Genomic DNA, 27,645 nt, shown 5'->3' on the forward strand with positions numbered 1-27,645 from the left:
TTAACCTGCTGTTTCATTTTTTCCCCTTGTTCTTATATCATAAATGAAAATACTTCATAGATAAGTCTCCTATTCCTATAAAACAATGGTATCTGCCCGATCGGTATCTCCTTTCGCCCTCCAGTTTCTCTTCTTATCATAGCTGTTCGGAGTCCGCGGGAGGCGTTTTGTTTCCCGGCAGTTGGCTGCACTGATTCGGAAAAGCTACTACAAATTCCGTGTTCCTGTGGTGAAGCCTCCGGGCGCCGGCGGCGGGGTGTCAGGCACAGTGAGGCTCTCTGCACTGAGTACCTGAGCTCGCGTCTCATCACTCCGGGATGCTCGAGGGAAACCACCGACCGTCCCCCTTCAAGCCCGCGGGGAGCCCCGGCTGCCCGCTGTACGGCGGAGCCTTGGCCAAGATGGCGGCGCCCGCGAGCGATACTCGGGCGCCGCCATCGCCGCTGCAGGAGCCTCCGTGGCCGCGCTCAGGTTAGACGCCATGTCGGCCTCCGCCTGAGACTCGATCCTGACAAAGCCAGAGGCCGCGGGCCGGAGGAGGAGTCAGAAGACCGCCAAAGAGGCCGGGTGTCCACCAGAGATGGCTGAGTCAGCACCTGGGGAGAGCGCGGCGGTATGAGCGATGATGGGGCGGGGGCGGTCTGGTGGTCAGAGATGGTCTAATTGGGGGTCAGTGAAGGGAACGTTACTGTAGGCTGTGAAGAATGGTGATTTGGGAATTGGAGTCGATGGTTGGAGAGCCTTTTGGGGGGTTAGCGTTCTGAAGGATCTGTGGAGTAGTGATGGAGGGGGTCTGTGCGGTCCTTGAGGGCTACAGTTTAAGGGGTAAGTGTTTTGAGGGATCTGCCGTGACAGTGACGGGGGTGGGGTGGGATTGTGTCTGTGGCAGTAACTGAAAAGTCAGTTTGGAAGGCAATAGGGATCAGAAATGAGGTTTTGTGGTATGTCAGAGATTGGGGAGATCTTTGAGGGTCCGCAATTTGGGATGTCTATGGGAGCCAGCGATTATGGTGGCTGTGGTGGTTAGAGATTGAATTGTTCCTTTCTGTTTACAGAGGTTCAGGAAGGCCGGCTAGGAGAGTGTACTGTAATAGTTAAAGGGTAGAGATGATGCTTTGGGAAAGGGTTGTAGCAGTGAGATGAAAAATCAGATTCAGAATGCATCTGGAGATGAGCCAACAGGACTTAATGATGAATTGATATGGAACATGAGGGAAGAGAAGAATCAAGATTTACATACATCTGGACTTTTGGCCTGAAGAACTGGATAGATGGTGATTCCATTTTCTGAGAAAAGGTAGTGTTGGAGAAGATGAGATTTGGTGGATGTAAATGGGATTCAGGGTAGATGACAGTGGTTCTGTTTTGGCCACGTCAAGATGCCCATTACATGTACAAGTAGAGATGTTGAGTAGTCGTTGGATATATGAATGTAGAACTTAGGAGAGGTCTGAGCTTGGGAATCCATGTTTGAAAGGCATCAGCACAAAGATTGGAATGTGTATTAGTATCTAAATTGTCCAATAGCTGTCATCCTCCTCTCACCTGCCTAATAAGAGAACTTTAAACATGCTTTAATTTCTCCCCTGTGCCCAATCCTTACCAGTTATACTTCTGCTTATTTTTCTTACCTTATACCTCTTGATGTTAGGGATACTTTTATAACAATCGCACAAGAACATTTTATGAAGTTACTTGGATATAACTAGACATTTTACTGATTTTATTATTCATAGTATATTATTAAGTCTTTCCCAATCTTGAAATCTTTATTTTGATTCAGTTTCCCTTCTTTGAAAAATAACTTCTTTTCTTCTCTTCCTTTCCTCCCCCAACCCCAGCTTTCTCCCTCCCTCTCTCGTTCTCTTTATTTCTAAAGTACATAGGTAATATATTTTGAGCCCTTACATGGCTAAAATACCTTTTGCTTCCAAACACAAATGATTTTTTGACTGGTTATAAAAATCAAGGGTCTCAATTCTTCTACCTCAGAACTCTATAAACACTACCCCGTAGTCTTTTGTTGTAGAAGAAAAGATAAAAATGGATTGTTTCTTTTCTTTTTTTGGCGGGTAATTGTCTTTCTGATAATTGTATGATTTCTTTTTTATATTCTCTTGAATAAACAAATTTACAATAGGGTCTGACTTAGTACCAACAAAGTACCACAGACTCAGTGGCTTATAAACAACAGAAATTTATTTCTGACAGTTCTGGAGGCTAGAAGTCCAAGATCAGGGTGCCAGCATGGTTGGGGTCTGGTGAGGACCGTCTTCCAGGTTACAGACTTCTGGTATCCTTACGTGGCATAAAGAACAAAGAGAGGAAGCAAGGTCTCTTGAGATTCTTACAAGGGCAGTAATCCCATTCATAAAGATTTCACCCTCATGACTTCATCTAATCCTAATCACCTCTCAAAGGCTCTATCTCTTAATACCATCACATTTGAGGATAGGGTTTCAGCATATGAATTTGGGGAGGGGGACACAAACATTCAGTCCATGATGGGGACATTTCTTAATACGATTTTTGTTTCTCAAAAAAAAAAAAAAAAAAGCAAAATTGGGTAGAGAATAGGTATCCTATATAATACCACAATCAACAGTGAATAATCAAGGTAAGAACAAGTCATTATTACCACGTCCAAATCACTCACTAATGTGGATACATTAGACTAAACAGGAATATACTATTACAGGGACTGGTGACATTCAAAGATGTGACTATGGCCTTTACCGAGAAGGAATGGGAGCAACTAGATCCTGCTCAGAGGAGCCTATACAAGGACGTGATGCTGGAGAACTACAGCAACCTTGCTTCAATGGGTAAGGATAATTCCTTTGTAATCCAAAATATGTCTACTCTGATACCTTCTCTCTCAAGTCCTTGAGATGTTTGGCCTTGATTTTTGAGTCAAGGAGTTTTAATCCCTTTTGGGTACTTGGCAGGATATTTGTACCCTTGCCTCCAAATTAGAAGGTATACTCAGATAGAGTACATGGATATCTGCATTATGAAATTTCAGAAGCCATATATTCTTTATCCTTTAAAGGCTCTGAAGCTCACATATTAGGGTTTGATTTCTGGGATGTTTGTTGTTCCAACATTCAACAGCCACCATTTCTCATGAGCAGGGTATCAAGCTGCCAAACCAGACGTGATTTCCAAATTGGAGAAAGAAGAGCCATGGTTGGGGAAGGGGAAAAGACCCAGACAAGGTGGTCCAAGTGCAATAGCAACACCCACGCAAACAGGAGCCAGTGAAAGTAAGTTCTAGTTTCTTGGCAATAACTTTGGAATTATTCAAAGAATAATTTATTCTTAAATTCTTCTTAAAGATCCCAGGTCCTCCTTTCTTAACCAGGAAGTAGCAATAGAAAAATATCTGAATCTCCTGTAGGAAGAGGAGTTCAAACTACAAAGATTCTTTAACCTTGGAGATTCTAATATTTGTTCCTTCTCTGCACCTGTCCATGTGTGAGAGGCTCTCATTTGAGGGTCACTGTAGTCATAAAGCCACTGTTACTTATGGGACTTTGCTTATACGCTTGTGTCAGTCAGCTTAGGCTGAGTTATGCTCCATTAAGGAATAAGCCCAAGTTCTTAGTGACTTACAACAAGAAAGATTTGTTTCTTGCTCAGGCTGTAGCCCATTTCCACATTATCTTGTGGGCCTACGTGGAAAGAGCAGTCCCTGTTTGGCAAATTCTGGTCTCATGACCAAGGGAAAGAAGAGTGAGTGATTGGAAATTTGTAGATATCTCTTCCTGCTCACATTTTATTGGTTAATTGGTTAGAGCCGATCACGTGGCCACTTCTGAGTTCAACAGGGTAGAAACGTATAATCCTTCCACAGGGAGGATTCAAATGGCCATGCACTGGGGTTGGGAGGTGTAATCCTCCCACAGGGAACAATAGTACAGTCGGCCACAGCGTACAGGTTGTGGTAGGAAAAACGTGAAAACCTGGGCTATAAACCTTTGGTACCAGTCCCTCAGATGCCTAACTGACCCTTCTCTATAGCCGTCTTTCCTCATCCGTGCTTCCCACTGCTCAGCTTTCAGAAGGATCAATGACCCCTTTTAGCTGTTCTCAGAATCACATTCCTGCTTACCTTAGTTAAAGCAGTGCTTTTAAAAATTATCGTCCCTTTTCCTAATATCCTCAGTTTTTCTCCCTTCCTATACTCACACTCCAAGACCCCGTGATATGAAATTTCTCTCCTTATATATTCAGACATTCTTAGATCTGTCCTCTTTCCAAATCTCTGGCGTGGTGCTCCTGGCCCTAATTACATTCCATTTCCCTCCTTTCACTGGAAATGCTCTAAACCTGTGGTCTATAATGCATCAACATTTCCATTTTTCCCTTAACCTCTGCAGTCAAATGCCATAGAATTCATGTCTCTATTTAAATTTCTGATGTTAAAATGACCACCACTTTTTCATATTTTAATAGTTTTGGTCAGCCTGAAATTCTTGCTCACCCAGCTTGAATTATACCACTTGAATCTGATTTTATCCTCTAAATGCTTCTTTACAATTTTTTTTTTTTTTACCAGTTTCTCTTCCTTTTCACTTTGCTGAAGTGTCCCTAAGGTTTTGTCTTCTACTATCTGTTCTCTTTCTATTGTATTTCCCTCAAAGGAATCATCCATTGTGCAAATACAAGCTTTTTATTCTACACTGGTGACTTCTAAGATAAATTTATCTTGTCCAGATAAATCTCCAATTCCTTTTTGTTACACTCGTGTTTTACTTGCTTATAGGACAGCTCATTCTCAGAGTGTCAGAAAGTGAAAGCTTTGTCTTTCTTTCTACATTAGCGCTTCCTCTCACCTTCCCTATTTTTATCAAGGTCTGCTCTGATTTTAGGCCTGTATACCGTGGAATTCCTTTGAATCTTTCCTCTGTGCCTTCTCTCTTATTATTCTCTCCTCAGTTCCTGCTTTTTGTTTTTCTCAGTTCTCACTGACATCACTCAAATCGGGTTCCCATTATTACATACCTAAATTGCTCCAATTCTTAGGTAGAGTTGTTGAATCCCTTAAAAAAGAAAAATTCATCTTAGATGTTGCCACCAAACATTAAAATATTCAGTTATTATTTATGTCACTACAGTCCCCAAATTAGCAGAATGTATACAATATCTTTTTAAGTGTCCTCTGACCCCGAATATTCCAAGACTCCATGAATTTCTTGAGACTAGAGGGACCAGTCTTTCCAATGACAAATGAAGAGACCTCATGGAGTTTTTGATCCATTCATTGTTTGGCTATCTTTACTTTTCTCTCTGATACTTGGTATTACAACTAATAAACAATCCTGAGTCATTTAATACATCTGTGTCATTGCTACAGTGACTCTCTTCTTGTTTTAGGTTCTGATATATACTTGGAGGATCTTCAAAGAAGGACTGTTCTATTCCCTTCAATGAGTTACTGGGTCTAGTCAGTGCCATGCTTCAGTTTCTAGAGTTACAGTCATTTTAGTTTAAAATTCATGTTTTAGTTCCACATTCAGAACAAGCTTATAGACTTAATCACATGCTCTGCTACACCCAACTCCCATTTGTATTACTCTATTGTATGCCAGTTCACTAATTCAGATTCTCTTCCCCTCCCTCATGGTAAATTTCTCTTGTGCTTTATGTCTTTTCCGGCTGGCCAGAGTCAGTTGGGACCAGCCCAAACCGTCATTATAAGAGGTTCTTTATAATATTATATTACCCCACAAGGGGAAAGGTTTGAGTTTTGATCCCTTTTTTCCCAGAAGGAAATTTGCCTCTATCCTTCCCAGCATCCTTGGGCATCGGAAGATGCAGCCTTTGCCATGCTACATAAAAGTTCTTGTTATACAATTTCTCTCAGGGTGTTTGCATCACTTAAAATTTCCTAAATGAAAAAGCAGCTAGCAACTCCGCTTCTCCCTGCTGTATTTATATCACTATACTTATAAAAGTTGATCTACCTCATGGGAACTCATCTCTTAAAAGTTCTCCATAAAAGTAATAGTATTTCCTAGATGTATGTTCAAATACCGTAACTCTTTTCTGTTTGAGCCCAGTTTTCACTTTATCCATGTAATGTTCCTTTACCACCAATACAGCTATTTACTTTTTATCTTTTTTTCTGAAGTCATGGGGACTCTTATACCTGCTTCTCTCTTTGAGTCTGTTTAATTCCCACCCTGAAGCTTTTTCAGTTGTTTCATGTAGATAGCTGAAAAGGGCCACCCCAAAATGGTAATCCCAGCTCCTAAGCTTTTAGGTTTTTACATGTGTAGCATCCATCTCTAGCTAATAGAAGTCTTTGACTTTCAATTCTAAATTCTTAGGAGAGAGAATATTCTTGGACTAGCTCAGACCTGCTGTTTACCACTGTTCAATTAATTGTTTTCAACCAGAAGTTGGATTGTATATGAACAAATATGGCTTCTTACATCTGTCAGTGTGCGTGGTCATCTCAGAGAAGGGAAGCATCTGAGAAGATATCTCAAAATATATGATTGCATAGTTCGTGGAGGAAAGAATGTGAGCAATCACTTAGTGCTGGGGATAAGCTTAAAATTTATAATTGGCAATTACAATGACCTGACAGGAACAAAGGTATGCTCCATAGCAAACTATTGAAAACAAGTTTGTGTGTTGCACTGTAAATCCAAATGGTGTAAAGTTTGTTTGCCAATCTCATTACTATGAATTTTATCACATGGTAAAAACATTAAGGAATTCAGAGAAACTGTAGGGTTCTTTTTAGTAGGGGAATGTCATTATTGTATTGATCATGGGTGGTAGCCATGGAACATCCTTTCCTGCTTATTCCCTCCTGTAAGCTGTTTAGTACTCCTTGGTGGACTTACTTTATTTTCTCTATTTTGGATCTTCAGGGTGCAATAACAAAAATTTACTTGAGCCTAGCCTAAGTATATAAAGGAATTTGTTATAAGGACATTGGTATATCTCTTGTAACCTAAAGGCAGATACTTCAGGTAGGCCTTCTTAGGGGTTAGAACTAGGACTGCAAAGTAATTAGGAATTGGGATTATGGAAATGGTCTCTCTGAAGACATGTTATCATCATACATCTCTACTTTTCTTTGGATGTATGCTTCATTCTTTGTACTGATGAATTTTCTGTTTACAAAGGGAAAATATGGCTTTATAGGACTTGTCTTACATCATTTTTAAATTTAAGAATCCAGTGGAGACTAACTAGAGTCTAAAGTTTTAGGAGGGAGACTCTTATTGGACATCTTGGCTTGAACCAGATGTGTCACCAACTGTGACTGTGGAGAGTTGGATTAACATAGTACAGTCAAGGGAGCCTGGGTGGGATGGCAGTTATTAAAGCTGGAGAGCTTGGGCAGAGGAAAGACTTCAAAAAGTGTCAACTACAATCACAAGCTCTTTTAACTTCATCTATTCCCTCTTCACTGCTACTTGTATGTATTTCGTCTTCTGTTCCAGGTTGCATATTTATAAACAGTCAAAGCTTTTTCTAATCACTATTGTCAGTTTTCTTTTCCTGTTTTTACTACAGCACTCTCCCCCTCAAGTCCAAGAGGATAGGGACATTTGTGCTTGATACTTCATTCACTTTGGGATACTAGGCTTGAATAAAGATTCAACCTTGTAACAGGGCATTTCTTTATAACTTATATTCTAAAATATGAGAGTGCAAAGATTCACAAGAATATGTCATTGAATTCCATTTTAGAAGAAGTCCAGCAAGATGATGACCAGCTACAGAATCACCAGGAATCTCAAAACCAACTCCTTAGGGAAGTTGCATTCAAGAAAAAAAAACTGATTAAGAAGAAAGGCCATGAATGTAGTTCATTAGGGGGGAAAAATGCAAGTACAACCCGTGTTTCTTCCAAAAAAAAGTTTCTTAAATTTGATTCACAGGGAAAGAATTTGAAACAGAATTTAGACTTACCTGGTCATATAAGAAACTATGCAAAAAGGAAACCTGGTGTAGCTGAAGAGCACAGGAAATCATTCAGCCATAGCTTATCTGATACAAAGAAAGATACAAGTCAAACTGGAAAGAAACAGAAAGTATCCCACCATAGTTCATCGCATAGATGTGACAAAACTCAAACTGGCAAGAAACAGGAGAAACTAGTTCGTCGTGGATCATCCCATACTAAACGGGACAAAATTAAAACTGGAGAGAAACATGAGAAATCATCCAGACATAGCTTCTCTCCTACTGAGAGTGATACAATTCAAGCTAAAGTGAAACCGTTTGAATGTAATCAATGTGGAAAGGTTCTCAGCCATAAACAAGGACTCATTGACCATCAGAGAACTCATACTGGGGAGAAACCATATGAATGTAATGAATGTGGGATAGCCTTTAGCCAAAAGTCACACCTCGTTGTACATCAGAGAACTCACACTGGAGAAAAACCATATGAATGTATTCAGTGTGGCAAAGCCCATGGTCATAAACATGCTCTCACTGACCATCTAAGAGTTCATACTGGGGAAAAGCCCTATGAATGTACTGAATGTGGGAAAACCTTCAGACACAGCTCAAATCTTATTCAACATGTGAGATCTCATACAGGCGAGAAGCCCTATGAATGTAAGGAATGTGGTAAATCCTTTAGGTATAACTCATCTCTTACGGAACACGTGAGAACTCACACAGGTGAAATACCATATGAATGCAATGAATGTGGAAGAGCCTTTAAATATAGCTCATCCCTTACTAAACACATGAGAATTCATACAGGTGAGAAACCTTTTGAATGTAATGAATGTGGGAAAGCTTTCAGCAAGAAGTCACACCTCATTATACATCAAAGAACTCATACCAAGGAGAAACCCTATACATGTAATGAATGTGGAAAAACCTTTGGACATAGCTCATCTCTTACTTACCACATGAGAACTCATACAGGTGAAAGTCCCTTTGAATGTAATCAATGTGGGAAGGCCTTTAAACAAATCGAAGGCCTTACTCAACATCAGAGAGTTCATAGTGGAGAGAAACCATATGAATGTAATGAATGTGGGAAAGCCTTTAGCCAAAAGTCACACCTCGTTGTACATCAGAGAACTCATACTGGGGAGAAACCCTATGAATGTAATGAATGTGGAAAAGCCTTCAGTGCAAAGTCACAACTTGTTATACATCAGAGATCCCACACTGGCGAGAAACCTTATGAATGTAATGAGTGTGGGAAAGCCTTCAAACAAAATGCATCCCTTACCAAACATGTGAAAACTCATTCAGAACAGAAATCTCATGAGTGAAATAAATGTGGGAAATCTTTTAACCAAATTGAAGGTTTTATTTAACCTTAGAAGTATTCTGAATTTAAAGGCTATTAGAAAGTCTTTAACAAGCAGTTGTACTTCATTATACCTGAGAGAATTTGAAAATGAATCTTCACATAGAAGCAATGGATGGAGAGTTTAAATTTGATACTAAACCTTTTAATAGAAAATACTGTTTTAAAAATAATTATTGTAAATGATTCTGTATGTTCAGATTGAAATATAAAGGTTTTTAAATTGTTAATAACTTGAATAATCAGAGCACTAGAAACATTACACATGCTGACAACTCCTGAGTTGCTTGAGTGTTGTGTACTTAAGCACCACATTCATGTGAGAATTGAATTTGGCTATCTGTTTATTGCCATGTATAAATGTGTATGGCCACAGGTATGAGCCTCATCTTTGATATTATCACCTAGCTCTTTCATAATCAGCAGAAAATTTTATACAAAGGTTATTTATGTTAAAAATATTAACACAAAATTAAGAGAAAATGAAAGAAAACAGCTGAGGATACACAGGTGCTGGTAAAAAGTGATGCTCAAGATATACTGTTAAGAGAAAAAAAGGTTGCTGAACTGTGCATATAGTATGTTCTCACTTGTGTACAAAAGGGTGTATGTGTTTGCCTGTGTGTTTGTGTGTGTGTATGTCTGTATGTATATATTCATATATTTGTATATGACTAGATTGGTTTGAAAAAATAAAGAAGAATCTTAATAGTGGTTGCTAGTGGTTACAGGAGTACGGGAATGGGGTCTGGGATGGGATGGAGACTTTTTATTGTATAGTGTTTGAACTTTTTTTATCATGTACATGGATATTTAATTTCCACAATTAAAATCCTTTTAATATGCATAAATCAACACTAATTAAAATTTTCACTGAGCCCACTCCATGATGTTGTTTACCAAAGTAAAAGCTTCTGTGCCTATTCATGAATGATGATGAACCTGAGGATATGGTATTACACTTGATATTGAATTCACAAAGACTTTTCCTATTAAACATGTTCTTTCATTTAAATAACAAATTACAATTGTAACTTAGCACTGTGTTTCTTCTATTTGCCATTTTTTAAAAGACTGAAGATGAATTGTGATTGCAGGTGAATGAAAGTGATTTTCTGAATAATTCCATTTTTTTCTCATATTCAAAACACTTAAACACAAACACCTCAATCTGGAGTTTCAAATGTATTTCAACAAATGGCACCTTTCTATTCTTGCCCAATAGCAGACATTGTTAATGAATCACTGCACTCTTAGTGAATCTAGGTATAACTCATCTCTTGATGTGGAATCAGAATCGTTGTTAAGCATGTATTCCATAAGGTACTATGGATTTGCACAGGAAACCTATTTTCCACTATATATATATATACTCATAGTCATAGATAAAAAATACACCTGAATTGTTGTAAAATGTACTTGTTACACTAAAAACAGTAACATAGGGACAAAAATAATTTTGTAATCTAAGATAATATTTGGCATATATGTCACCTTTTATAATTTTCACAGCACATTCACATTACCTCATTTGTTTCTCATAATGAGCATATGAGTCAGTAAGCAAGACTTGTCCCATCCTAGTCAATACTACATAAGTATACATTTCACCTAGATACCAGTCTAGCATAATGATGGATCCTCAACAAATATGTGATTAAATGCCATCTTTGCAAATATTTCCCATTTCTGACTTCCTCATTTCAGATAATTAAAAGGTTTAAGTATTGAGAATGGAGTGTGTGTGTGTGTGTGTGTGTGTGTGTGTGTGTGTGTGTTGAAAAATCAACTCATGGATATTAACCCTCAATACCAAGTAACTTATTTACTTTCAGGGGAAGAAAATGCAATGTGAAAACCATTTCTATCAGTAATTTATTACCAAGTGGAAGTCTGGCACTATGCACAGGATGAATCATCACTATTTAGAGCTATAGAAAATCTGCACTTTTTAGAAGGATAAAACAGCTGCAGGTTATGGCTAGATTAAATTTACCACACTTCTTGGAGAACTCATAGTAGTGCCACACCCGAAACAGGAACATAGGTATGCCTGTACAGTAGACATTAATGCTGAAAGCTATTCTGTGCAGTAAAAAAAAGAATTAAAAGCATCAATGAATGAGGAAATGATGTAAAAATGATTGGAGGTGAACAATTAAAGAAAATCGATACACTGAGGTGAGTCTAAATCAATGATTTACAAATTTTAGCAGACAACAAAATAGCCTGGAGGGCTTGTTAAAACATGGACTTTAGAAACGGGCCCCACCCACAGAGTTTCTGATTCAGTAGGTCTGTGGTTGGGTCTAGGAATTTGCACTTTTAATAAGTTCCCGGGAGATGCTGATGCTGCTGGTCTAGGGAATACACTGAGAATCACTGATCTAAATTACGTTTAAGTCAGTTTTTGAAATATTTAAAAATGTTTCTGAGCCATATCTCTAATGTAAAGAAGATGAAAGGGCATATATCTATAGAATAAATTAACAGTTTTAAAAAACTTATTCAATATTGATCATCTTATATATGCTGGGCACTACTGTAAATCCTAGGAATATAGCAGTCAACAAAACAAGAAGAAAAAACCCTTGTCCTTAGACAGCTTTATTCTAGAGTGGAAGACAGGCAATAAACAAATAATTAAAATATATAGAGTATGACAGATGGTGACTAGTACCACACACAAAAAAAAAAGCAGGAGAGGGGAATGAAAGTGTAGGGGAATTCAGTTTTAAATACGGTGGTGGTGGGGGTGGAGTAAATTCAAGCTCACTGAGATGGTGGTAACAAGCAAAGACGTCAAGGGCGAGGAAGCAAGTTATATATATATATATATATATATATGATTGAAGACCATTAAAGGCATACATCTGATTGTGGGAAGAGAGAGATACTGAGCTCTGACATAGAGGAAAAATTTGTATTAAATCAAAATTTAAAAAATAATAAGTGTGCAAGAGAGGTAGAAAATGAGCTCTCATGCACTGCTTTTGGTAGTCAAGGTTGTAACGTAAATCTGCTGTATACATCAAAGCCTTAAAATGTCTGGCAACCCTACTTCCAGGAATCTATTCTATGACACATAAGTAGAGTGTACTACAGTGTTTATCACAGAACACACAAGTTGGATATAAGATGAATTGCTAGTTAATTGATTAAATAAAATATGATACCCTCATAAGATTGAGTAATATGACATTAAAAGCCATGTTTTCAAATTATATTTAAGGAGATGCAAATGCTGATCCTTTATTATTCTCAGTTAGGAATGTATTAGACTGATGCACCTCCAGGCATCAACAGAGTGATCTACTAATGAAGAAAGCAAAAGTTTTCCATAACGTCCCTCTGCTACCAGACTTGCTCACATCTTACCGAAAATGAGTACCATGACTATTACTAATTTCAAAAGAATCTTGATAACATGGAATCTTTAGCTTCTTAATATTTATAGTAAAGGAAGGGAAAGGACAAGGACATTAGAAAATGGGTGTTGAGCAAATCAATCCATAACGTGAAATAATTAAAAAACACCAAGTTATGATATAATATGTACATTAAGATCTTAATTTTTAAAAAATCATGTTTTTTATTTATCAATTACAGTTGACATTGAATATTATATTAGTTTAAAGTATATAAATATATACAGAGGGTGCCAAAAACTATACACTTTTTAAGAAAGGAAAAAACTGTATTAAAATTACATTGATGGTAACCACTTTCAGTACTTCTAGTAATTGCAGAAGTCAAAGATGACTTGTATACATCTTTAGTTATGGGTATATAATGAGTATTACAATTTTAATACAGGCTTTTTCCTTTCTTAAAAATGAGTATACATTTTTTGGCACCCTCTGTATAAGTTTATTTATATTTATAAACACAAATGCATATGTTGGAAATTTTAAACTATCACCATCATGTGGACAGCAGTTCTTTCAGGATTGTGAGTTTAAGAGTAAGTTTTGCTTTTCTAAGTAATTTTTATATTTTCATGAATTAATTTTATTTTGTTATAATGGGTCTCTATTTCTGGTATGGCCAGGTAGATGCCTACTGAGCTTGACCCTCCCACAGATAAAATAAAAACTCTGAACAACACACACACACACACACACACACACTCACACACATCCATTATCTGAAGATACTGGAAAGTGAACAAAAGCAGATTATGGAAACTTGGAAAAAGTGATTGGTAGGCGATTAGATCACATTTTTATGGCTTTTAGCCTTAGGACATGCTGAAGTTGGTGTGGCAGAGGGGGATAATTTGATAGAAAATATGCAGTCTTTTTGACATGAGAAACCATAAGACTGAGTTCAGGGAAACTACAGCCACTGGAAAGTCGGGGGGAGAATCCCAGAAAATTGAGACTCAAAGAGAGGGCAACTCAAATGATGTGAATAAACTCTGCCCGAGTCTCTGGCTCATGCACTTACGGCATCGGATTCCTAACCCTTCAACTAAAGACAAAGAACTGAGCTTTAATTTGTGCTGCTTCTCCAGAAAAGGAGTTTGAAGTTTGAGTTCACCCATGCTAATTACTTGATAACACAAAAATATTAATGCTCCTCAGAGAAATATAACAGAATCAAGAACCTTCACAACTTATCATTCATGAGATCTGGGATATAAGAAAAACTTACTTGACATTCAAAGAATTAGGAAAATATGACCCCATTTCAAGAAAACAGACAAGCCCAGAAATTGGAATAAGCAAATGAAGACATTAATGTAGCTATTACAACTATGCTTAATAAAATAAAGAAAAATATGCTCATAATGAATGTAAAGTTTTTTTGACCCAGTGAAAAAATAGAAACTACAAAGAAAAACCAAAAGAAAAATTCTAGAACTGAAAGATACAATGTCTGAAATTTAAAATTCACTGGATAAGTTTACCAGCAAATGACAGAGTCAATGAACTTGAAGTAGATCAGTAGACATCATCCAAACAATTGAGACAAAAATGATTAAGAAGATACTAAGAACCTCAGTGACCTGTGGGACAATAACAAAATGTCTTGCTTATGTGTAGTTGAAATCCCAAGAGAAGGACATACAAAATATTTGAATATATAATGCCCCAAATTTCCCTAAATTTGGTAAATGATATAAATTTGAGAACTGAGAATCTCAGCAAACTCCAAGCAGGATAAATGTGAAGAAAACCATGATTAGGCACATCCTAAACAAGCTGCTAGAACCTAAAGATAAAAATAAAATCTTGAAAGCCAAGGGAAAAATGGCATATTATATGTGATAAAAAACAATTCTAATGATTGGTGACTTATCATCAAAAAAACTATGGAGGCCAGAAGATAGTGGATCAGTACCCTAAAATTGCTTTGGAAAAAAACCCCAAAAATCTCCCATCTCGAATTCTAGATCCAACAAAAATATCCTTCATGAATAAAGGTGAAATAATGACATCTCAGATAAAAGAATTAAGAGAATTTATCCTCAGAAAACCATAATGTTCTTGAGGTTGAAGAGAAATGATACCAGATAGATACTCAGTTCTTTAGGAAGCATCAAAAAGCACTAGCACTGGTAAATACATAGGTAAATAGAAAGTACTTTTCTTTAACCTCTTAATTTCTTTAAAATACTTAGGATTGTTTAAAACAAAGCTTATAACACTGTTTTATGTGGATTGTAAGGTATTTAGATGCAAAACACATAACTCTAGCATAAAGAAAGGAGGGTGGACTAGGTTGTAGAAAGGTTTCTAAGTTTTATGTGATATGGTACGATTGATGTAAGGTTCTGGTATCTGGTGCCCGGGGTTCGTGGCCTCACGCACCTAAAAGAATGAGAACATGGACCGGGAGAGGTATATCGAAGCAGTATACAGTTTTATTGTAAAAGTGAGAAGCGCAAGAATACAGCTCTCCGAAGAGAGGGGTGATCCAAACGGAATACCCCGCAGGCTAAACTGAGCCGGAGACTATACGTACTATATGTCCTTGAATCCGTAATCTTTAAGTTGTTTACCGAGAGCCGGTTGGGCTCCCCCCAACCCCTTTCCTGCACCCGGCCTGGTATCTTGGCTGACGCTGCAGTCTGTCTGCTGCGGTAGCCCCTCCCATCTAGTTCCCTTTTCTCCTTTTTTTTTTTTTTCTGTCAGCTGCTGTTCTCTTTGGCTTTGAGGTCCTCCTCTGTGAGTCCCGACTGCCCACGATTTCCCCATCTCACTCTGAGACTCTTTGGGCTCTTATGTCCTCCACCGCGGTCCTGTCCTTAACTGTCTATGACTTTCCTATCTTACAATATCAACTTCAAGTAGACTGTGAAAGTCAAGGATGTATAGAGAAACCACTAAAGAGTAAAGCAAAAAGATATAGCCAAAAACACAACAGATAAATTTAAATGAACCTCTTCAAAGTATTTTTAAATTCCTTATTTTAAAATAATACGATGATGGACCTAAATCCAACCATAGCAATAATTACATTAAAAGTTAATGGACAAAACACTCTCAGATTATAAAATCTCATAATGGATAAAAAAGCAAGACCGAATTTTACGCTGTCTACAAGATCCAGACTTTTAAAAGACACAGATAAGTTAAAATTAAATGGATTGAAAATTATATACCATACAAATAATAAGCATACAAGGGCTGGCATGGCTATATTAATAAAGGCAAAACAGACTTCTCTGTTAATTAAGAGTATTAACAGAGATAAAGAGGGCCACTTTTAGATGTATTTTGATTGTATTTGATTGACTGAAGGCAATACTTGGATTACAAATTTGTAATGAAGTAAGTAGCATATCACACCTCTGCAGAGGATACAATTCTATATACTCTTTTTTTTCTCATGTGCATAATGCCAGTTCCATGAATTGTCCGGTCCATCACGCCTCCTCTCACTTTATAAGTCAGCTGAGAATAGAATGGAATATTGAACAGAACATCACCCTCCGAATGATTGACCTGGAGTATTTGGACAGTAAGAATTATTTTCATTGTTTAAAGTAAGACAGGTATTATAAATTAATGAGAATAACATAAAAATTCACCAGAAAGTATTCTTATCTTAATGTATATGTGTGTGAGTAAGCTTATCTGGCTTATGAAATAAAGCGTTTTTCTTAATTCTATCTATTTTACGTATCCCTGTTCTTATAGGGTGACTACACGTCCCAGATTGCCTAGGACACGTTTTATGACTGTTGTCCAGTTATAGTTAATAATAGCACCTCTTTCACTATCAAAACTCTCCTGGATTGAATGACAAATTATATTTATATCATTACTTCTTTACCAAAAGAAATTAATTGGCATTCAAAAGACAGTCATTGAAGTGTAGTGGTCAGGAGCATAAGCTCTGAGTCAGACTTTGGAAGTTTACATCTTGGTTGCACCACTAACAATCTGTGTGACCTTTTGGTTCCTCAGATTCCGCCTCTGTATAAATACATACATAAATAAATAAATAAATAAATAAATAAATAAATAAGGTTTCTCTCTCAGCATTAAACCACGAGCCAGAAAACTTTTTATGTAAAGGGATAGACAGTAAATATTTTAGACTTTGCAGGACTTATGGTGTCACAACTACTCAAGCCTGCCATTAAAGCACAAAGGCAACCATAGACAATATGTAAATGAATGAGCAAGGCTCTGTTACAATAAACATTTGTCAAAACAGACAGCAGGCCAGATTTCCCCAAGGACTGTAGATTGTGGAGCCTTGAATTAGATTATACGTACTTGTAAAAGAACTATTAATTTAGGGCCTCACTAGGCAAAGGAGACTCCCCTAATCTTTGGCAAGGAATTTGCTCCCAAACCAGGAGTATGTAGGCATACCCAACACAGGGAACCACCTCAATTGAACAAAGATGTTGAGATGGGATGAGTCTGTGCTAAGGTATGTGAGAAATGGCTTATACCTACTGTTGTGTTGAGACTTCCCTTCTTTACCTTGTTTTCCTGATAAACTGCTCCTCTTCCAAGACTCAGTTTTAAAAATCACATCCTAAACCTTCCTAAGAGACCCTTACTGCACCCCCACCTTGACAGAGTTAGCCACCTCTTACTGTGCCCACTCAGCACCAGTCATGCCCCAGTCAGATCGCTGATCACATTGTGTTGTCACTATCAGACTCAGCTCTTCATTTTCATTACCAATATGGCAATAATAAATGTGTGTGACTGAAGGAATGAATGAGCTTTACATTTAAGGAGGAAGAATCAGTAGACATAAATATGTATCTAACAAAAAAGGCAGGGAAACTAAGCTGATTCTGACGATGTCTTGCTCTGAGTAATTGTCAGACACAAACCCCGGAAATCCCAGTCTCAAGCAACAATAGCTGTGATAAAGGAAGGCTTATGAAACTGTGCCTATTAAATGGAACAGATGGCTGGGAGTTCTGGGAGAAAACTAGAGGGAAGAGGATGTTGAGGTATAAAAGTCAGGATGGAGCACTATTTGCCCAGCTTTGAAACATGAATAGTAATTTTCCTGGCGTATGGTTGGGGACTATATTCCAGAAGCATGAAGTCCACTGTATCTGGCTTTAAAGAGCTGAGTGAACCCTGAGAATTAATGCATAGTGTCAAAAGGCATTAGTTAGAGCTAGATATTCTGTAGCAATGTTAAAAGATAAACTGGGGCATATTGAAAGTTTTAAGAGTTTGAGTAAAAAGTGATTTGAATTGGGCAGCACCAAATGGGAAGTAGTTAGAAGTCCTCCGCTGACAGGAGCTAGGGGCAAGAATTATAGAGAATACCCAGAAGCAAAGCAAGGAAAGTATTGGATCAGCTATAGCTTAAACCGTTGTCTTATTTGGGAAAGTCTTGGCTGTTTGTGATTGGTTGTCCATAGGTTTTTATTCCTTAACCTTGAGGCATTTACAGGCTTAGGTGTTGGTTTTCTTATGAACTGCCAAGACACTTGAAGCGTCTTAGTTTAATGAACTCCTTGTTCAATGAATTTAACACTAATGGTATTTATTACAAAATACTGTGTGGATTCTAAAGTGCTTTTCACTGACATTGATGTTGAAACTGTTTTCTTTATGTCAGCAAACATTAAAATATCCAAATGAGTATTTCACATCCTTTCTCTACAAAGGAGAGAACGGAGGGAAAGTGGTTGGTTCAGGAGCAAGTTCAAGATCGGGCTGAGAGGAGAATCTAGAGGTTCTGAATTATCCTTCAGAATTTATCCCCAAACACTTGCCCTCTGCTGCTATTTGATGTGTCTTTAGCAGGGACAGAGTTTTCCCATCCCAGTCAGGGAAAGCATTTCCAGGAGAGAGCATCTGAATTTTATTTTCCAGAATGATTAGCTGGAGTTCACCAAATTAAAGGCATTCTGACTTACACTCTCCCAGAGCTATCTCCCAGGGAGAATACTGCTCCATCTTGATTTCTCCATGTCAATTAAAACATAAAATAAAAATAAGTGCTCAATAAACATTTACTATTACTACTAAACCTCAGATTGAGAAAGTGAGGCAATGTGATATAGATAAACCCACTTAGGCTCTCTGAGTCTCATTCTCCTCATTTGCTTAATAACAGGAGTGGCTTCCCCTACTTCCCAACTCCACATCCCCATCTTTGCACCTTCCACTGTTTATTCATTTTCTACACATCTTAGCTGAACTGGTTTCCGGATTCCATCTTCAGATGCCTGGAATTCTTTCCTAGTTAATGTCGTTGCTCCCGCATTGTTCCGGCACACCTTTTCTGTGGCTACCATATTCCAGTTCTCACCTCCTTGGCTCTTCAGAATTCTTTGCTGTACGGCGCCAACACCTAATCGAAATATGGCGGCACCCTTTCTGTCACACAGTCTGCTCAATGGACGCGGCCATGTTAATCTTCTGCTCGGGCCGAGTAACAACCCGTAAAGTATCGCGATAGAGGGCTGCCGGGCTGCGCCAACTTCCGCCGTAACTTGGGATGTCCCGCAGCCCTGCAAGTGGTGGGGGGGCCAGTCGTACCCCTCACCTGAGAGCCCTGGAGAAGAGGCCGGAAGTTGAGGGGTCCGGTTTTAGAAAAGAAGGTTTCAGTCACTGGCTGCGGTATTGGCAGTAACGGCGTGTTGTATGATCAGAGATTGAGCGTTTGTAGCGGTCCGTAATTTCCGGTCCTGTTGTGGTTAGTAATTAGGGGGACCTGCCCAAGATAGGGATTGCCGCCCTGCGGAGCTCGGGATTTAGTGGTGCTGCTGGTAGTGGACTCTGAGGAGGGTAAGCAACTGATTGAACATTTGTGGGTCTAGTGAGTGGGCGTGTCTGTGAGTAATTCAGCGTCTCTCAGGGACACGGGTTGGGGGTCATATAGAAATCAGTGGCTGGGGGCCTGAAGGGGCGTGTCCGTCGTGAGGGTTATTTTGGGTCAGTGAGTAGGGGCTGTCATGGGCAAAGGAGCCTGTGTGATAGCGTGGGAACCAGGCGTCTCGTGGTCAATGGTTGGGGCTCCAGCCCTGACTTACTGCAGTTTACATTCAGGCTGCACTCCACACATATCACTGTGCTGAGTGTTCTTGTGTGGGTTTATGCCTGTAAGGATGTGAGGGTAGGGGAAGAGTTCTCATCCTTGCCCTAGACGTTCAGTTTCCATCCTTGGGTCTATCTGGTGAACAGACTTCAGGCAGTTTATATTCTCGACTACTAGCTACAAGCTAAGTCTCTCTTCAAGCTTAAGTCTCTCTTCAGAAACCCTTTCTCAGAGCTCCTCTGTCTTCTCCCTGTCCCTCAATCTATGCGTTGTCTTTGGACAATTTCAATCACCCTCATTGTATCCGCTTCCACCTTTAAAGTCGTGACTTGGCAATCAGTAGCACCAGCCCAGACATTTCTAACAAGCTCCAGGTTCACAGTAGTCATCTGTCTCCCACTATCTCTGTGAGGTTCGCTCTCGGACACCTCAATCTTAGCGTAATCAAATAGAGTTTATCATCTTCCTTCTCCGTACTTGACCTGCTTGTTCTGTATACGACATCATTATGAGTGGCATCACTCTTCATCCGGATGTCCACAGTGAAAATCCTGGAGACATCTAGTTTTCTCCCCATATCCAGTCAGTCCTCTGATCCTGATGATTTTGCCTCCCTGACGTCTCTCCAGTTTGTCCTCCCTATTCCTACTGCCCTGGTCTTAGTTCAGGATGCATTATCCCTTGTCTTAAACCTGTATCAGGAAAACCCTGCATCAGAGTGTTGGACACTCTGGAAAAGTCAGAGGAAGGAATGGCTGATTCTATCAAGGAGGCATCTGGAAAAGCTTCCTAGAGGTGACATTTGAACTGATCCTATAACTCTGAGGATGAGAGTGACTGTTACAGCGTATTGAACTCCTGTTTATTTCCTTTCAGCCAAACTGCCTCATGACTTGTGCCCTTTAAAACTTCCTTGATATGAGCTTAGGTTAAGAGCTCAGTAGGACAATAGCTGCTTAAAAGATAACCATCATCTTTTTTTTTCTTTAAAAAAATAACAAGTTAATTCTAGAAAAATTGGAAACTGAAAATGCTAAATGCAACTCAGTAGAAATTACTTGTAATCCTACCACCTATTTTTTCTTGCTTGGTAATATAACGAGAACATGTTTCCAAGTTTGTAAATACTTTTCTAAGATGTTTTTAATGACTGTAATATCCTATCCTTTTGATAATTGATTTAACCAACCCCTACTGTTGGAACATTTAGGTGATTTCTATATTTTAGTGATAAAGGAGGATCATGATGAATATCCTTGCAGATATATCTTTGTGTATATCCATGCTTATTTTTTTGAATAAATATCTAATAATAGATTTGTCAGGTCAAGGAGGATAAAGTATTTTGTTGGTGTATAATTGACATACAATATCTTATTAGTTTCTGGTTTATATCATAGTGATTCGATAGTTATATACATTATGAAGTTATTCCCACAATCAGTCACCATATGAAGTTATTCATATTATTGACTGTTCCCTATGCTGTACATTATATCCCCATGATTTATTTATTTTATAACTGGAAATTTGTACTTCTTAATCCTCTCCACCAGTTTCTCCTACCCCTCCCAAACCCTCTCCTCTGTGGTAACCACCAATTTGTTTCCTGTTTCTATGAGTCAGTTCTGTTTTGGTTGTTAGTTTTTTGTTTGTTTGTTTGTTTGTTTGTTTTAGATTCCACATATGGCCATCTGTAAGTGAAATCTTATGGTATTTGTTTTTCTCTGACTTATTTCACTTAGCATAGTATCCTCTAGGTCCATCCATGTTTTTGCAAATGGCAAGATTTCATTCTTAATGGCTGAGTAATATTTCATTATATATATATATATATATATATGTATATGTATATGTATATGTATATGTATATGTATATATATACACTCACATATGTATGTACATATATATGCCATATCTTCTTTATCCATTCATGTATCTGTGGACGCTTAGGTTGCTTCCATATCTTGGCTATTGTAAATAATGTTGAAGTGAACATAGGGGTGCATATATCTCTTTGAATTAGTGTTCTAGTTATCAACGGATAAATGCCTAGAAGTGGAATTGCTGGGTTATATAGTAGTTATATTTTTAATTTTTTGAGGAATCTCCGTATTGTTTTTCATAGTGGCTGCACAATTTTACATTCCTTAACAGCGTATATAGGTTCCCTTTTCTCCACATCCTTGCCAACAATCATTATTTTTTGTCTTTTTTATAATAGCCATTCTAACAGGTATGAGGTGATATTTCATTGTGGTTTTGATTTGCATTTCTTTGATGGTTAGTGATGTTGAGCATCTTTTCATGTGCCTGTTGGCCATCTGTATGTTTCCTTTGGAAAAATGTCTATTCAATTCTTCTGCCCATTTTTCAATTGGGTTGTTTGTTGTTTGATATTAACTTATGTAAGTTCTTTATATATTTCAGATATTAACTCCTTATTGAATATATGATTTACAGATATCTTCTCCCATTCAGTAAATTGCCTTTTTATTTTGTGGATGGTTTCCTTCTTTGTGCAAATACTTTTTAGTTTGATGTAATTCCATTTGTTTCTTTTTGCTTTTGTTGCCTTGCCTGAAGAGACGACCAAAAGAAATATTGCTAAGACTGATGATGTCAGAGAGCGTACTGCCTATGTTTTCTTCTAGGAGTTTTATGGTTTCAGGTCTTACATGCAAGGCTTTAATCCATTTTGAGTATATTTTTGTATATGGTATAAGAGAGTGGTGCAGTTTCATTCTTTTGAATGTATCTGTCCAGTTTTCACAACACTGTTTATTGAAGAGGTTGTTTACACCCCGTTGCATGTTCTTGCCTTCTTTGTCATAGATTCATAGATTACTTGACAATATATGCACGCATAGGCTTATTTCTGGGCTCTCTATTCCATTCCATTGATCTCTGTGTCTGTTATTGTGTCAGTACCACTGTTTTGATTACTTTAGCTTTGTAGTATAGTTTGAAATCAGGGAATGTCATACCTCCAGCTTTGTTCTTCTTTCTCAAGATTGCATTGGCTATTTGGGGTCTTTTGTGGTTCCATAAACATTTTAGGAGTCTTTCTTATAGTTCTGTGAAAAATGCCATTGGTGTTTTGATGGGGATTGCATTGAATTTGTAGATTACTTTGGATAGTATCGACCTTTTCATAATATTAGTTCTTCCAGTCCCTGAGCATGGTATATCTTTTCATTTATTTGTGTCCACTTCAGTTTCTTTCATCAGTGTCTTATAGGTTTCAGAGTACAGGTTTTTCACCTCCTTGTTTAAGTTTATTGCTAGGTATTTTATTCTTTTTGATGCAGTTATAAATAGGATTGTTTTCTTAATTTCTTTTTCTGATAGCTCGTTATTAGTGTATAGAAATGCAACTGAAGTCTGTATATTAATTTTGTATCCTGTGACTTTACTGAATTCATTTATTAAGTCTAACAGGTTTTTGGTGAAGTCTTTAGGGTTTTTTACATATTGTATGTCATCTGCATATAGTGACAGTTTTACTTTTTCCTTTCCAATTTGAATGCCTTTTATTTCTCTTGCTGAATTGCTGTGGCTAAGACTTCCAATACGATGTTGAATAAAAGTGGCAAGAGTGGACATCTTGGTCTTGTTACTGATCTTAAAGGAAAAGCTTTCAGCTTTTCACGGTTAAGTATGATGTTAGCTGTGGGTTTGTCTTATATGGCCATTATTATGTTGAGGTACATTCCTTAATACCCACTTTGTTAAGAGTTTTTATCATAAATAGATGTTGAAGGAAGAAAAAAATGTAAACATATAATGGAATGTAAACATTCACATTCTCAAAGGAAAAACATATCATGTTCAGATCTTTTCAGAACTGTAAGGAGATAGGTTGATGTTAATCACAGCATAATCCTTTGGGGTCTCTCTGAAAGGAGCCTTTGCTAGGAGCAGTGTCCAGCGTAGCCTTTTATGTAGTTGATCAAAGGAATTTCTAGGCTCGTGATTCTGGGAATTGCAGGGCAGACCCAGACTCTCAAGGCCATCTTTTTTTTTAATCCCCTCCCTACTCATCCAAGCTCTGTCTTTACAGATATATGCCCCTTCTGAAGAGCAACCGAAAATGACTAAGTCTCAGGTAAGTGAGCTGTTTTTACCCCATTTTGTTTTCCACTGTATTTGAGGCATTTTAAAAGAACTAATTCAATTAAATGAAAACAAATGTAAATAGAGATCAGGGGAAGATCCAGACCAAGGAAACTTGGAACATAGTCATACAAGTTATAGAATCTTTCAGAGTCAATTAAAGTGGAGCATATAATCTGCAATTATGTGGTTTGTATTATAAATTAAATGTGAAAATTCCTTGAGGGAAGTCAAGATTTTTTGGCATTTAGGTTTGAAGTTATTCTCTTGATGGGTCTGTATATGTATGATGTAGTAGGCAGTGTTCTTACAATTACCAACACATGATAAATTCCATAGCTGTTTCTTAAACTATCTCAAAATAAATATAGGGCATAATAACAAGGCAGAATTCAATTTCTAGGCAATAAAGTCATGAAGTTCAAGTACACAGCTGTCAAACAGTCTGCCTTGATCTATAAGTAAAATCTATAATTTTTGGAGCAGCATTTCTCAACCTTGGGAGTTTTTGAAATTTGTTGAGGAGATTCATGTCATTAATGGCAATAATAGTATCAATTTTAATTTGCAGAGTTTTTAACCAACAAATAATGCAATTAGGTATTTTTCCTTTAAAATACAACAGGTTGAGAGCCTCATAGAGTGTACAAGTGAGCATGCTTGGTAAATACTGGAGACCAAGTCAACTTGCTCATTTTTATTGGTTTATCACTCAGCTAAGTACTGCTAGCCAGTGTCTTAGTGGTTGTGATGGCCACACAGTTTTAAATGTTTTTATTTGCAGGTCTATATTTTTAAATTTTTACGTATAACGTTCTATTGGTTACACCCAGTATGTGGCATACAGCTTCAGTATAGTCGTCTTCACGGTGGGGCGCATACATTCCTTAGATGTGGAAGGTGATCCACTGAGGTATGGGATGAAAAGATGAGAATTTCAACTTATACATAATTTTTTTTTTTTAAGGTACATATTACTGATGTGCATGATTTTGTTTTTAACTGAAAAATTTCGCACCAAGAGTCACCTCATTAGAACAAAAGAGACTCCTAACACCCAGGAAATTCCAAGGATTTTAGGAGCTCTGTGTCAGAAACCAGTCAAAGACCAAATATTAGAAGACAAGAAACTCCTAGCTTCTTTATTACTTAGGAAATTACAGAAGTTTAGGAACTCTGAGCCAGGGATGAAGACCAAAATATATATTTCTTATTATATTATAGTATCACAGTTGGAATTTCAAAGTTTGGGGACTATTGGGTTATGTACCTGTAATTCTACACTCAATTCCAATGTGTCGGTTTTTTTTTCACCATACCATCAAGCAATCCTTCAACACCAGCTGGGTGTTCTACAATTCAGCTCAATTTGACACTACATACCCGGAGATAGTGTCAGATCCTACATGTTAAGAGCTCCATCCCGAACTGTCTCTGGGTAGTGAACACACAATGTGATTTAGAGATGATGTAATACAGAACTGTACACCTGAAATCTGTGTAATTTTACTAACAATTGTCACCCCAATAAATTTTAATTGAAAAAAAACAAAAAAACCCTCCATCCCACAAGATTCACACACACACACACGCACACATACACATATACTTCAGAAGCCAATTGCAAGGGCAGGTTATAACCTGTGCTTCTGACTGACTATTAATCAGAGGTTCCTATGGCCCCCTCCTTTGGTTTGATTAATTTGCTGGAGCGGCTCACAGGACTCGGGAAATCATTTTATTTGCTAGATTACCAGTTTATTACAAACGATATTAAAAGATACAATTCAACAGCTAGTTGAAGAGATATATAGGGTGAGGTCTAGAACAAAGGAGCTTATGTGCTCCTGGTGTGTAGCATTCGGTATCGTTCTGGTTCACCAACTGGAAGCTCTCTGAGCTCCCTCCTCTTGGGTCTTTCTGTAAGGCTTCATTGCATAGGAGTGATTGATTAAGTTATTGGCCTTTGGTGATTGATTCACCCTATAGCCCCACTCCTGTTCCTGGAAATCAGGGAATGGGACCGAAAGTTCCATCCCTCTATTCATGGTTGGTTCCCTTGGCAACCAACCCCCATTCTTAGGGTTTTCCAAAAGTTGCCTCATTAACATAGCAAAAGACACCTTTATCTCTTTCACCAGAGGAAATTCCTAGGGTTTTAGCTAGGAATTCTATGCTAGGAACCAGGATCCAGGACTAAGACCAAGTACATATTTTTCATTATAAATGAAGATCACCATACCATGGTATCAGTGTACCTCCTCATTTCCAGAGATCATTTTCGTCTACCCCATCTCAGCCACCACTCCCATAGTCGTATTCTAGATTTATAATTGCCTATAACTGTACCATGTCCAAGTATTTAACTGTCTGGCCATTATTTCTGTTTCTAGCTCATGTACTTTAGTACCTTGATTCCAGCAGTTCTTCAGTTCCATTCAGACCTCTGACCCACCGACCCTCCATTTTTTCACTGTCCACACACCTCTCCCTGCTTCTTACTTTTCTCTTTTTTCAGCTTCAATTCCATGTTTCTTGGTTTTTGTTCTGAGCAGTCATCATCCCACTGAAGTCCAATTGCCTACTTATTACTGCCACTTGGATATTTATTGTAATAAATATCTTGAACTTAACTTGGACAACTAGAATTTTTTGCATGGTAAAATATATATAACATAAAATTTGCCATTTTTAAGTGTACAATTAATTGTACTCACAATTTGTGTACCCATCACCACTATGTATTTCCAAACTTTTTCATCAACCCAAACAGAAACTGTACCTGTTGAGCAACAACTCCCCATTCTTTCCTCCCACCCACACACAGCCTGTGGTAACCTCAAAACTAATTTCTAACTTTATGAATTTGCCTATTTAGATATTACAGATAAGTGGGATCATACAATATTTGTCCTTTCATGTCTAACTTATTTCACTTAGACTACACTTGATCTTAGCCAAAAGTCCGAGAAGCGATAACTTATTTCACTTAGCATGTTTTTAAGGTTTATGCTCTAGTATGTATCAGAACTTCATTCCTTTTTATGGCTGAATAATATTCCATTATGTGGATTGTGGGGGCGGAGCCCCAGAAAGAAGTTTCCAGGCTCTCGGCCTCACATAGAAAGGTGTTGGCTCAGGTAGTAAATGGCCAACTGTGATTGCATGGCCATCAGCTGTGGCTAGTTGGCCGTCAGCTGTAACCAGTGAGCCATTGGCCACTAATATAACTGCTGTGGCTACGCTAGGAGGGGAGAAGGAGAGAAGAAGGATGGGGCTAGCAAGAAGATGGCGGCTGGGCTGGCAAGCGTGGATGGCGGTTTGCGGACAGTGTGTATCCAGCCTCCAGTGAGAGTATAGTGCCGCCAGAGAGAATAAAGTGGTATGACTCCCCTACCTATGGCTCCGTGGGTGTTCCTTTTTGGCCTCACCATGTCCTGCGTTCTTGTGTGGGGAGCGGCAGCAGAGACCCCGCAGGCCTCCCTGCACGACACATGGCGCAGCGAGCAGGGTCCCCAGCATGACACATGGCGTAGTCGGCAGGATACGGTGCCGGCCAAAGCTCTCCAAAGGACGGTGGAGCAGTTTGTGTGTATGAACACCCAGTCTGAGGAAGACCAGGAGGAGCAGCTGCAGGAGAGCTGGACCCCCGTGGAGGGGTGGGAGGATGTGGACGGTTCTCCCACCAGCACAGGAAAAGCCATGCAGCTGCTGCAGAGATGGAGCCCCGTGGAGAGGTGGAAAGA

At 38.3% G+C, this 27,645-nt stretch overlaps 2 protein-coding genes across 4 annotated transcripts in view; both read left to right on the plus strand.

The window, feature by feature from the left end:
* Nucleotides 1-209: 209 nt before the first annotated feature.
* ZFP37 (ZFP37 zinc finger protein) lies at nt 210-11,484 on the plus strand. The gene is made up of 4 exons (XM_088793127.1): nt 210-613; nt 2,699-2,825; nt 3,135-3,266; nt 7,717-11,484. Exons 1-4 carry the CDS (start codon nt 581-583, stop codon nt 9,264-9,266), a joined length of 1,842 nt encoding a protein of 613 aa, XP_088649253.1. The 5' UTR covers nt 210-580; the 3' UTR covers nt 9,267-11,484.
* The window catches only part of LOC141571171 (uncharacterized), a 35,747-nt gene continuing 10,814 nt past the window's right edge, over nt 2,713-27,645 (plus strand). Inside the window, exons 1-2 of one of the 3 annotated variants that reach the window (XM_088793129.1) lie at nt 2,713-2,825; nt 23,847-23,891. In XM_088793129.1, coding sequence (XP_088649255.1) covers nt 23,877-23,891 — 15 coding nt within the window. In that variant the 5' untranslated portion in view covers nt 2,713-2,825; nt 23,847-23,876. Of the gene's footprint in view, nt 2,826-3,145; nt 3,267-19,200; nt 19,534-23,846; nt 23,892-27,645 lie in introns of those variants that run through there. The other 2 variants (XM_088793130.1, XM_088793128.1) reach the window with 2 other exon arrangements.

The sequence above is a fragment of the Rhinolophus sinicus genome, chromosome 16 (assembly GCF_057876585.1).
Source record: "Rhinolophus sinicus isolate RSI-liver-muscle chromosome 16, RSI-T2T, whole genome shotgun sequence".
Lineage (NCBI taxonomy): Eukaryota > Metazoa > Chordata > Mammalia > Chiroptera > Rhinolophidae > Rhinolophus > Rhinolophus sinicus.